We start from the raw sequence: 13,824 nt of genomic DNA on the forward strand, positions 1-13,824 counted from the left end.
GCATTGCCTTTCTTTGGGATTAGAATGAAAACTGACCTCTTCCAGTCCTGTGGCCACTGCTGAGTTTTCCAAATTTGCTGGCGTATTGAGTGCAGTACTTTCACAGCACCATCTTTTAGGATTTGAAATAGCTCAACTGGAATTCCATCACCTCCACTAGCTTTGTTCATAGTGATGCTTCCTAAGGCCCACTTGACTTTGCATTCCAGGATGACTGGCTCTAGGTGAGTGATCACACCATCGTGATTATCTGGATCATGAAGATCTTTTTTGTACAGTTCTTCTGTGTATTCTTGCCACCTCTTCTTAATATCTTCTGCTTCTGTTAGGTCCATACCATTTCTGTCCTTTATTTTGCCCATCTTTGCATGAAATGTTCCCTTGGTATCTCTAATTTTCTTGAAGATAAAATTATTGTTTTCCTCTATTTCTTTGCATTCATCACTGGGGAAGGCTTTCTTATCTCTCCTTGCTATTCTTTGGAACTCTGCATTCAGATGAGTATATCTTTCCTTTGCCTTTTCACAGTTATTTGTAAGGCCTCTTCAGACAACCATTTTGCCTTTTTGCTTTTCTTTTTCTTGGGGGTGGTTTTGATCACTGCCTCCTGTACAATGTTATACATCTCCATCCATATTTCTTCATGCACTCTATCAGATCTAATCCCTTGAATCTATTTGTCACTTCCACTGTATAACTATAAGGGATTTGATTTAGGTCATACCTGATGGCCTAGTCATATTACCTACTTTCTTCAATTTAAGTCTGAATTTGGCAAAAAGGAGTTCCTGATCTGGGCCACAGTCAGCTCCCCATCTTGTTTTTACTGACCATATAGAGCTTCTCCGTCTTTGGCTGCAAAGAATACAATCAGTCGGATTTCAGTGTTCACCATCTGGTGATGTCCATGTGTGGAGTCGTCTCTTGTGTTGCTGGAAGAGGGTGTTTGCTATGACCGATGTGTTCCCTCTGACAAAATGTGGTCCACTGGAGAAGGGAATGGCAAACCACTTCAGCATTCTTGTCTTGAGAACCCCATGAACAGTATAGTTCTTATTGCTATTGGCAATTATTTTGAATATGTGGTCTTTAAAAACCATGCTAGAGATCCTTTTGTAGTTTATGAGCATGATGATTGGGTGTTCATGCTGCTGCATGATATGTGCCTCCCTGCAAACCTTGTTACGACACCGGCATGTAAAAAAAAAAAAAAAAAAAACCATGCTAGAGGGACTTCTCGGCGGTCCAGTGATTGAGCCCACCTTCCAGTGCAGGAGACACTGATTCCATCCCCAGTTGGGGAACTGTGATACCACATGTCCCAGGGCAACTAAGCCTGTAAGCCGCAACTACTGACCCGGAGAGCCACAATTAGGGAGAAGCCTGTACACCACAACAGAAGATCCCACACGCCACAACTAAGACCCAGTGCAGCCAAAAATAAATAAATATTTAAAAAGAAAAAAGTAGTAAAAACAGTGCTAGAATGAACATCTTTAAACACAAAGGATTTTTCAGGTTGCTTACTTAAATTAGAATTTATCCTATGTAATAGCATCTGCTGGATATATTGTATCTACACATGTAGATAGAACACTGGATAGAACACTGGCCCTTCTCTCAAGCAGGAGGTTCCAGAATTACTTCTACAGTTGAAATCTGAGGCACCAAATGCACATGCAGTCTAATGGTATTTTTCTTTTGCTTCCTAATCAGCTTCCAGTGCAATTCCAAAGACTTGGACACCTGGTGGCTCTGATGGCTCTGCTGTGTGGGGACCCACTGAAAGAGGTGGCCGAGGAGGCTGCGGAGGGCATGCACTACCTGCTGCACATCACCCTGAGGCTGAAGTGTAAGGCACTGCTGGAGGCAGTGAGGCCCTGAGTCAGTTCTCCAGCATAGCACAAAAAGCACCAGGCCTCCTTGGGCACTCACTGCCCACATTCTAGAAAGACTTTTACCCTGGTTCATAGAGAGAAGGGTAGCCTGTCCCTAGGCAAAGATAGAGCCACACTGACTTAATAATTAGAAGGATAACACTGGGTCAGACCCATCAGTGTCAGCCATGTGCATGCCCATGGAGTTGGAGCAGAAAACATGTGGCCCTGTGGAAAAGCTGGAGTAGTTAGTTTAGTTGCAAGCAGAAGAAGTTCTTGCCATCCCTTGGGCCTGCCTTTATGTGTTTATCCCAGAAACGTTTACTAAGTCCTTACTCAGATCTAACAGTAACCAGAAAATATGTGGTCCGATCCTTATGTGGGCTTCACAGGGGGCGCAGTGGTAAAGAATCTGCCTGCCAATGTAGGAGATGCAAGAGACATGGGTTTGATCTCCAGGTTGGGAAGATCCCTTGGAGAAGGAAATGGCAACCCACTCCAGTATTTCCGCCCAGAAAATGCCATGGACAGAGGAGCCTGGTGGGCTACGGTCTGTGGGGTTGCAAAGAGTCGGATACAACTAAGCGCGCACACACACACAATCCTTAGATGTAACACATGATCTAGTGGGGGCATCAGAGAATCAGGGGGTCAACAAATAACTCTTCTTATAAACACATGACTGCTATGAAGGGAGATTACAGAGGCCATGAGTAAGGATCAAATCTAGTTGTGGGGTTCAGAAACGGCCTCTCTGAAGATAACCTAAAAAATAACATTTAGTCAGGTGAAGTGATAAGAAGAGTGTATTAGGCAGAAGGAACAGCGTGAGCAAGGACACTCAGCAAACATGAACGTGGGGAATTTGAATAACAAAGAGAGGGCCATGGTGGTCAAGGAGTGAATCACCGATCCCCACAGTTGGAAGAAACTTCAGAAGATATCTAACCCAGACTTCCCCAGTGTTGAGTCTGAGTCTGTTCTATCCCTACCCAGCAGTTGCCCAGCCTGGCCTTGCTTATACCAAGGACAGCATAGTGCTCTACTTCCCAAAGCAGCAGTCTCATTTCCGAGCAGCTCTGAGTATGAGCTTTGTCTCCCGAGACGTATAGCCACGGGAACACAGCTGATTGTTCATTCAGCAAATATTTATGAAGCACTTCTTGTTCGAGGGATGCATTGGTGAGTAAGACAGGCAAGGTCCCATCCCACAAAGAGCTTATAGTTGGAGAAACAGTATCCTCAACCATGGGCTCAAATACTTGCTATAGATCAACCATGGGCTCAGATACTTTCTAGAGATAAATTTCCAGTGAAGATGAGCCACAGTAAAACACAAGGAAAACAAAACACTGTTAGGGCATCTTGGCAGACTCAGTATCAGCAAAACTAGACACATAGACAGTTCTGATTGCAGAACTATCAAACTCAGTACAAAACTGTGTAAATTTTTGTCGGGACCTAAGCTTCATAGGAAGGAAGACTCCTCAAAAGTCCTCACCAATGGGGAAATAAATGGTTTAACTTGCCTCGTTTGTATTCCCAAATCACTCAAAAGCTCTTACAAAGAGCTCTTCTTTTTTCTTTCAGCTCTTTTTATATATTGCTCTTCCACAGAAGAGAAGCGAATCAGATTAACATACATTCCTTCCCCCATTTTTTTGGGAGGGGGTGTAAAAAGTAAAAATGAGCATTTTTACTCAAGTGAAATAGACAAAAATAAGACTGGGGATCTACTTCAACCTGAAGATCAACCAGACTTGCAAAATCAAGAAAAAGGAAATAAGTCAGAAAGTATTAATATGTTACATTATTTTCTCAGGTATCACTTACGACAAGAAAAATCGCCAACACTTGAAAAGAGCAGTGAAAAAATGCCGAGAACTCCTAGAACTCTACAATGTTAAACAGTTCTATAGTTGTCCCTTCAGAATTGCCCAGGTAATCAGAATGACTAAAATTTTAAAGACAGCTTGAAATGTTGGAGAGGATGGGAAACAACCAGAAGTCTCATACATTTATTCATGGGAATGTGAAATGATAAAATCACTTTGGGAAAAGGTCTGTTAATTTCTTATAAAACTAAACATACAAGATTGCCCAGAGAACATAGTTTGGAGATGAGGTAATGGCCATAACTGTTACACACTTTGCCCTGTGAGTTTAAGGGATTTAGATCAGACCGTCAGTGAGGCCAGTATCACTGTGTGGACATTTTTTCAGACCAGCTCTGTGCCTGTTTGCTCTCCTAACCCCACCCAACCCCTTGCAAATGTAAATCCTTGTCACGAAAAGAGACCTCAAGAGGGTGAATTTGAGGGACTTCCCTGGTGGTCCAAGGGTTAAGACCACCTTCCAATGCAAGGAGTGCAGATTTGATCCCTGGTTGGGGAGGTAAGGTCCCCTATGCCTTGTGGCCAAAAAACCAAAACATAAAACAGAAGCAATATTGTAACAAGTTCAATAAAGACTTAAAAGAAAACTCTAATTTTAAAAAAATGGGTGTAATTGATCCAAATACAACTATTAAAAAGCCATACACTTTTTTGTTAATGTAATTATCCAATACTCCACAAATACTAAACATCTTCTAGGTATCAGGGTCTTCCCTGGTGGCTCGGTGGTAAAGAGCCCACCTGCCAATGCAGGAGACCTGGGTTGGGAATATTCCCTGCAGAGGAAATGGCAACCCACTCCAGAATTCTCGCCTGGGAAATACCATGGACAGAGGAGCCTGGTGGGCCGCAGACCATGGGGTCACAAAAGAGTCGGACACAACTGAGAGACTAGGCAACAATAGGTGATACACAGAAAAAAAGCCTACAGATCTTATTCATGTTTGGTCTAAGGAATCAGGTAAATTGTCTTTACGTCAATTTCCTCATCTGTATATGAGGATCTAAAAATTAGGATAAGTCAGTTGTTATGAGAGTCAAATGAGATACAGTACAGAAAATGCTTTGCTTAGTGCCAATCACTTGGTAAATGCCTAGTAGATTATACCTATTATAATTATGTGGAGGACTTTATTCACTGTCACGTACAAACTGGAAAATTCTTCAAGAGATGGGAATACCAGACCACCTGACCTGCCTCTTGAGAAATCTTTATGCAGGTCAAGAAGCAACAGTTAGAACTGGACATGGAACAACAGACTGGTTCCAAGTGGGGAAATGAGTATGTCAAGGCTGCACATTGTCACCCTGCTTATTTAACTTATATGCAGAGGACATCATGCAAAATGCCTGGCTAGATGAAGCACAAACTAGAATCAAGATTGCCGGGAGAAATATCAATAATGTGCAGATGACACCACCCTTCTGGCAGAAAGTGAAGAAGAACTAAAGAGCCTCTTGATGAAAGTGAAAGAGGAGATTGAAAAAGTTGGCTTTTAAAACTCAACATTCAGAAAACTAAGATCACAGCATCCGGTCCCATCACTTCATGGCAAATAGATGGGGAAACAATGGAAACACTGACAGATTTTATTTTGGGGGGCTCCAAAATCACTGCAGATAGTGACTGAAGCCATGAAACTAAAAGAAGCTTGCTCCTTGGAAGAAAAGTTATGATCAACCTAGACAGCATATTAAAAAGCAAGAGACATTACTTTGCCAACAAAAGTCCGTCTAGTTAAAGCTATGGTTTTTCCAGTGGTCATGTATGGATGTGAGAGTTGGACTATAAAGAAAGCTGAGCACCAAAGAATTGATGGTTTTGAACTATGGTGTTGGAGAAGACTCTTGAGAGTCCCTTGTACTGCAAGGAGATCCAACCAGTTCATCCTAAAGGGAATCAGTCCTGAATATTCATTGGAAGGACTGATGGTAAAGGTGAAACTCCAATACTTTGGCCACCTGACTTGAAGAACTGACTCACTGGAAAAGACCCTGATGCTGGGAAAGATTGAAGGCAGGAGGAGAAGGGGACGACAGAGGATGAGATGGTTGGATGGCACTGCTGACTTGATGGACATGAGTTTGAGTGAGTTAAGATCCGGGAGCCGGTGATGGACAGGGAAGCCTGGCGTGCTACATGGGATCACAAAGAGCCAGACACAACTGAGCAACTGAACTGAACTGAACGTATAGTGAGAAGCAGAATGACACATTATTTTAATAAATCATCTCCAAATTATTTTAGCTAGGCTTGTGTCCCTGTCAGCCATAGAGCATTAGGGCCTTTCCTTAATTCTTATTTCTATAAAAGTATCATGTGTCACTCTTTCTGAGTATCTCAGTAATCAAGCTTTTTTATCTTTGGCCATGATCCACAGCTTGCAGGATCTTGGTTCCTCAACCAGGAATCAAACACGTGCTCCCTGCAGTGGAAGCACAGAGTCCTAACCACCCGACTGTCAGGGAAGTCAGTACAAGCTTCTTTCTAAAAGTCAGAGTTGTAAGAAACCATGCATAGTCCCTCGGGACACTGGTTTGCTTCCAATTTTTCACTTCTGTAAACAGTCTTTGTGTGCTTCTCTGATTGTTGACTTAGAATTGTTCCTTGTTCAGGACTCTTCCTGTTAAACCATCCATCTCGAAAGTTCATTTTCCCTAAATCATCTCAGGTCTTCGAAGTTTTTCTCAATTCCAACGAGCTCTACCAGTTTGTGATGGCTACACTGGATGGCCTGAAAAACCTGAAACATCCCCACACGCAGCGGTCAGCGGGGGAATTGCTGAAAGCATTGGTGAAGAATGCACGGTCCCGGTTTGAGAAGGTAAACCACTCAGGGGACATTTCCCGAGTTTAAAATGCAGGCAGAGCCCTGTCCCCACCTGCAGATGCTAAGGTCTCTCCTGCTGTTCCTATTCAGCAGAATACAACTGAGAACAACCACTGAAGGGACCATGGCCAAAGCCTTAGTCTATTTAGTTAATGCGGAAAAATCATGCATTCAACAAGCATATACAGCCACTGTGTATGCAGCTAGGGATGGCAGGTTTTGTTTTGTTTTTTTAATCTGAGGTATGGCCCCTGTTTTCCAAAAGATTGTAGTTTTGTTTTGTTTTTTTTTAATATAATTAACATACACGAGAATGGTAACTCCAGTTTAGATCCTCATTCGGGTTAGTTAAAGGTACCAAAATTTAAAAAACCAAGCCATCAGTGATCCTAGAGGGAGGCTAACTTAGTAAATTTAAAATCAAGAGAGTTTATTTTAATGAAATTGGTACATGAAGAAATAACAGTATGGTTATATCATCTAAAATGTGGAAGGACATACTGGAAGAAATAAAATGGATTAAAGTAGTTGTCTCTGGAGTATGGACCTGGGGAATAGGCCAGAGAGAGCCTTGAATACCACTGGACTTTTAAAATTGTGTGCATGTTGCACTTTGATAAAAATAAAAATAATTTTAAAATGATGAAAACCCATTTTTTAATCTATTAGCAAAGATACAAAAAGATCAGTACTATTTTGGAAGATGGTGAAATGGGCATTTGTGTCTTTTGGGTGCTTTCAGCTGTGAAAAAAAATAATTGTGAGAAGCTTATACAAAGGGTTTATCACCTCATATATTAAGAAGTCTGGAAGTAAGGTATATTTTCTAGGATGGGTCCAGCAACTCAACAGCTTTATAAGAGAGCCAGGAGTTTTTCCATCATTCCCACTTAATCTGTTCATATATTCATAAGTAAGACAGCCACCACAATTTCCAACTCTCTAAGCAGTTAAGACTACCCAGCAAAGAAGAGAGAGGTTGCTTGCCTTTAATCAGAGAGAAAAATCTTTCCCAGAAGCCCCCAGCTGGTTTTCCTCCATGTTCATTGGCCAGAATGCCATCACATGCCCATCCTCAAACCGTTTCTGGCAGCTAGTGGTAAGAACGGCTATTTTATATAAGGCTACTAAGGACTGCCTTTTGAAAAGCTGACATTTTCACAGAGACCTTGAGCCACAAGACTAGGAGCAGGAAGAGCAGTCAAAGCAGAGAAATGGATCAAGCCCAGTGGCTCTTGTTTCCTTTACCTGAATATGATAAACTTCTGCAGGAGGAAGGCAGCTATGACTCCCCTGCCATTCTCAGAGCCAGAGTGGGGAAAAACCAGCCTCCTTCCAGCTTTTATTAGTTTGTCTTATTATAAAACCAATACATAATATTTAAGGAAAAATTAGAAAAAATATATAAGCAAAAATGTAAATATCCCATCACTCAAAGACACATTAATATGTTTAGATATATGTTTTTCCAAATCTTTTTATGTGCATATACATTCATACAGGTATACTTTTAGTAGTTTTGATAATAATAAACTTTTTGAAAAATAATAAACATTCGGTATTAAAAGTTGCCCCCAGGACCTCTTCAAAATAACTACAGTATGCTCAGTAACTATCAATGTCCCACAGCAGTAAGGTCTTAAGCGATTTCTTTCCCTTCTTCAGGTGCCAGAAATTATGGGCGTTATCTGTGCCCTGCTCTCCACAAGCAGCCAGCCTAATGTTCGCCAACAAATCACAAATATTGTGAGTTTGCTTATGTCCAGGCCCAAGTACACAGATACAGTGATCGATCACCTTCTGTGTCACCCAGTACCATATGACAGGTAACGGAATTGGTACAGCCTCTGGATTAAGTAGGGGTGTGTGCTACACCTCTGAGTACTGTGGAGCAGGGTTGCCCTCAAAAATCTAAGGATGTTCTTGTTGAAATATGATATAGACAGATGTCTTCAGGGTAAATCAGAACATAATGCCTAAAATAAGGAAACAATCCAGAATGAAGAACATTTTACAAGAGAGTTGGACTGAACTCTTCAAAAAAATTATCATGAAAGAAAATAATTGTGCCAAAGGCACTGTTCTAGATAAAAAGACACTAAAGTGACATAACCAAATGCAATAAATGACTTTGATTGGATTCTGAAAGAAAAGCAAAAGCTATAAAAGAAAATTTTCAAGAGATTTAAATATATATACTAATTACTAAATTAATGTAATCTTAGTTGTGAAATAATAATATGTAGAAAATTTCCTTATTCTTAAGAGACAGATAATTTAAGGGAGATTTAGGGGTGAATGTCATGATATCTGCAATACATTTGAGAAAAATTTAGCCAAAAAATGAATATATATATAAAAAATAAAGTATAAATATATATATATATATATAATAAAGTATAAGTATATACATAAATAAGAATAGAATCACAGAGAGGAACAAAGAAGAAGCTTTTTTATGACTAGTGGTTTTGAGTTGGAGGCAAGGCACCCTGGAAGTTCCAGGAAATGCTTTATGGGGAAGGCAATGAGGCATTCAGGCCCTATCCCACTTTAACCAGAGCAGCCCTTCTATTTATCTGCTTTATATACTGTGATTTTGGGTAATTACTATTTTGAAAGAAAGATTTCTTAGCTTTTTAAAAAATTGAAGAATATTTGATTTACAGTATTATGTTAGTTTCGGGTACACAGCAAAGTGATTCAGTGTTTGTATTCACATTTTTTCTAGATTCTTTTCAGATTCTTTTCCATTATAGATTATTACAAGATATTGAATATATTAATAGTTCCTTGTGCTATACAGTCAGTCCTTGTTGTTTAACTATTTTATATATGGTGGTGTGTAACTGTTAATTCCAAACTCCTAATTTATCCCTCACCCCCGACTTTTCCCTTTGGTAACCATAAATTGTTTTCTATGTCTGTGAGTCTGTTTCTATTTTATTAAAAAGTTCATTTGTATCAGTTTTTTAGAGTCCGTATGTAAGTGATACTATATGATGTTTGTCTTTGTCTGGCTTACTACACATAATATGATAATTTCTAGGTCCATCCATGTTGCTGCAAATGGCAATATTTCATTCATTTTTATGGCTGACTAATATTCCATTGTGTATATATACCACATCTTTATCAGTTCATTTGTTGATAGACACTTAAGTTGCTTCCATGTCTTGACTACTGTAAGTAGTGCCACTATAAACATTGGTATGCATATGTTTCTGAATTAGAGTTTTTATCTTTTTCAGATATACACTCAGGAGTAAAATTGCTGGATCATATGGCAAATCTATTTGTAGTTTTTTAAGGAACTTCCATACTGTTTTCCATAGTGACTGCACCAGTTTACATTCCCACCAACAGTGAAGGAGGGTTCACTTTTCTCTACACCCTCTCCAGCATTTATTATTTGTAAACTTTTGATGATGGCCATTCTGACTAGTAGGTGTGAGATAATATCTCATTGTAGTTTTGATTTGCATTTCTCTGATAATTAACGATATTGAACATCTTTTCATGTGCCTGTTGGCCATCTGTATGTCTTCTTTGAAATGACTATTTAGGTCTTCTGCCCATCTTTTGATTGGATTGTTTGTTTCTATACTGAGCCGTATGACCTGTTCAAATAATATGTTTTGGAAATTAAGCCCTTATCAGTTGCATTGTTTGTAAATATATTCTCCTAGTCTGTAGATTGTCTTTTTATTTATGATTTCCTTTGCTGTGCAAAATTTTTAGGTTTGATTAAGTCTCATTCATGTATTTTTGCTTTTATTTCTTTTGCCTTGGGAGACTGATCTAAGAGAATATTGCTACGATTTATGTCAGAAAATGTTTTGCCTATGTTCTCTTCTAGGAGTTTTATGATCTAGGAGTTTAATGTCTTATATTGAAGTCTTTAAGCCATTTTGAGTTTATTTTTGTGTATGGTATGAGGGAGTGTTCTAATTTCATTGATTTACATGCAGGTTTCCCAGCACCACTTGCTGAAGATTTCTCAGCTTTAAACTTTGAAAATTGTTTCAAAACTGGTTTCAATGAATGAGTTTCATATAATGTCTTGGTGCAGTGTTAATGTTTTCTGCAAGCTGAGAGAAAGTTTAGTTGCTCAGTCGTGTCCGACTCTTTGCAATCCCATGGACCGTAGCCTACCAGGCTCCTCCATCCTTGGGATTTTCCAGGCAAAAGTACTGGAGTCCGTTGCCATTTCCTTCTCCAGAGGATCTTCCTGACCTAGAGATTGAACCAGGGTTTCCCACACTATAGGCAGACGCTTTACTGTCTGAGCCATTACCCCACTGTATCAAATAAAGGAGAACTTTTTTTTAACTTGTTTTGCACTTATTTTTTGCAGCATTTATTCCCGGGCCATAAGTTTTTGTTTCTTCAGTTTCTCCTGGGATATCTTTTTCTTCCGTGCAACCTATTCTTCTGGTTTAGGAACAATCTGTTCTTTTTCAATAAGGATCATCTCAATGTGGCAGGGAGAGCTCATGTAGGGGTTGATCCAACCGTGAGCTCTATAAGTCCTCCACCGCATTTTGGGACTTTGTTCACCTGGATGTGCTCAATGACCAGAGAATCTACGTCTAAGCCCGTAAGTTCAGCATTACTCTCTGCATTTTTGAGCATGTACAGTAAAAATTCAGCACTCTTTTTGGGTCACCAACCCTGCGTCCAGCCCCACTGTTTGGCCTGTGCACACCTACCAGCTCAGCCGTTGTAACGACGGAATGGCACACATTGCTTCTTTAAAGTGATATCCTTCAGATATTTGGTGGCTTTTTGGATATGCATATCCTTCATGGCCTGGGCAGTTCCACGAGTGTTCTTAAAGTGAACACGACGATTTTAACCTCTTGATTTGCATGATTTTGTGGAGTTTTCTGGGTCGAGTGAATAGTGCACCATTTTTAGAGGTCACCTCAGGCCACTTACCGGAAAAGGAATAAAGGAGAACTTTTACTCATCCAGAAGAAAAATGAGTTAATACAGATTGTTTAATGGTCTTAATTTTGTGTATGTCTCTGAAACATTGTTTTTAAATCTTTACTACTTGCTTCAGCTTACCTATTAATACACTAGATTCTTATGTAAAATATATGATTTGGTATAAAGTATTAACTATATTCAGTTGATTTAAATGTAATTTTAGCATTATTATATTTTTTTGTGCTTGTTCTAGTTCTTGGAAAACTATTGCTTTAGGTCAAGTGAGAACTGTAGACTCTGTTAGAAATGAAAATGAGGTAGGAAACTTAGAGTACAGAGTATGAGATAGGAAAGTTGTGAGATTGAAAAGATATGTTAGGACCACCAGTTTGTGAATGGTCTTAATGTCCATGCTGAGGTTGTGGGAACTTGAGTCTATGAAACCTTGGGAGTTACTGTTGTGAAATCAGATGGCAATTCTGAAGAATCGAGCCTCAGAGAGGAAAACCTCTTATAGATTGGATTCCAGATGGATTCTGGGAAGCTCATGATCATGGTTGGCCTAGGATAAGCCGTTCTTCTGAACCCTCTTCCTCTGGGATTTCTAGGCATCTGGCTGAGTTGTGGAGAACTCTGGAGGTGGAGCTGCCCAAAACGACCTGGATTCTCTGGAGACTCCTGAGGAAGCTGCAGAAATGCCATGATTCTGACTCCCAGGACAAGATGGCCTATATGGCTGTTGCTGTAAGCCCTTGAGCTTTGCCCCTCCAACTTTAGCCCACCATGGCCCTCCTGGATAATTGGCCCAGCACCATCTGGAGAGTGTTCCTTTTGGTTCCTCTCAAAGTTTGTTTCCCTCATCCATTTATAAATCCACCAGTGTCACCACCAAGGGATGGATGTGGAGGAGGCTGAGATGAGTGAAGGAGTCAGTATGGTTTCATCTGTTTTAAACATTTTTTTTCTCATCTTTTAAAAAATGCATATCATCATAGTCAAGAGAGTACAAACATTTCAAAGAATATAGAAGAATATAAAATAGAAACCAAAGGTCCTCCTTTGAAAAATTGTTTTTTTTTTTTAATTTTTTTTGGCCACACCTCGCAGATGTAGGATCTTAGTTATCTGACCAGAGATCGAACACACACCTCCTGCATGAAAGGGCAGAGTCTTAACCACTGGACCACCAGGGATATCTCCCAAAGGCCCACCTTGAGCAGAGGTTGGCAAACTTTTTCTGTCAAGGACCAGGTGGTAAATATTTTAGGTTTTTCAGGTCACATATAGTCTCCAGTCTTCACCACATATTTTTGGATATATTTTTAAATAATTCCTTAAAAATCAATAAACTATCTTAGCTCATGGCTATACCATGTCCCTAAAAATGAGCTTTCTGCAAGTGTTTATAATGTATAAACTTCTTGTATATGTACTTGGCATACTTTTTCCCTCTATATTTTTCCTTTTAAATAATTTTTTTTTTACAGCAGTTTTAGGCTCACAGCAGAACTGAGCAGAAAAGTACAGAGAGTTCCTATATATTCCCTGCCCCTCTGCATACACAGCCTCCACCATATCCATGTCTATTTTATTTCATTTTATTAACAATGTATTAATTTCTACTATATATAGGAAGGTGATTCAGTTATTCATATATATATATGTATATTCTTTTTCATATTCTTTTCCATTATGGTTTATCACAGGATATCAAATATAGTTCCCTATGCTATACAGTAGGGCATTATTGTTTATCCATCCTGTATATAATAGTTTATATTATTAAAGCAAACTCCAAACTAATTTTAATCCACCCCTCTTCCACCCCACTTCACGACTACTTTTTTTTTTTTCTTTTTTTATAATGTGTCTGCTTTTTAATATGCTATCTAGGTTGGTCATAACTTTTCTTCCAAGGAGCAAGCATGGTTGCAGTCACCATCTGCAGTGATTTTGGAGTCCCAAGAAATAAAGTCAGTCACTTTTTCCGTTGTTTCCCCATCTATTTGCCATGAAGTGATGGGACCAGATGCCATGATCTTAGTTTTTTGAATGTTGAGTTTTAAGCCAACTTTTTCACTCTCCTCTTTCATTTTCATCAAGAGGCTCTTTAGTTCTTCTTTGCTTTCTGCCATAAGGGTGGTGTCATCTGCATATCTGAGGTTATTGGTATTTCTTCTGGAAATCTTGATTCCAACTTGTGCTTCATCCAGCCCAGCATTTCTCATGATGTACTCTGCATATAAGTTAAATAAGCAGGATGACAATATATAGCCTTGACATACT

The 13,824-nt window shown here is 39.5% G+C and overlaps 1 protein-coding gene across 1 annotated transcript in view; it reads left to right on the top strand.

Moving 5' to 3' along the window:
• MROH8 (maestro heat-like repeat family member 8) overlaps nucleotides 1-12,294 on the top strand; it is a 43,439-nt gene extending 31,145 nt beyond the window's left edge. Inside the window, 5 exon segments of the mRNA XM_010829191.1 lie at nucleotides 1,717-1,852; nucleotides 3,700-3,818; nucleotides 6,445-6,597; nucleotides 8,269-8,429; nucleotides 12,147-12,294. Coding sequence (XP_010827493.1) covers nucleotides 1,717-1,852; nucleotides 3,700-3,818; nucleotides 6,445-6,597; nucleotides 8,269-8,429; nucleotides 12,147-12,294 — 717 coding nt within the window.
• Nucleotides 12,295-13,824: the final 1,530 nt, after the last annotated feature.

The sequence above is a fragment of the Bison bison genome, unplaced genomic scaffold (genome assembly GCF_000754665.1).
Source record: "Bison bison bison isolate TAMUID 2011002044 unplaced genomic scaffold, Bison_UMD1.0 scf7180017864500, whole genome shotgun sequence".
Lineage (NCBI taxonomy): Eukaryota > Metazoa > Chordata > Mammalia > Artiodactyla > Bovidae > Bison > Bison bison.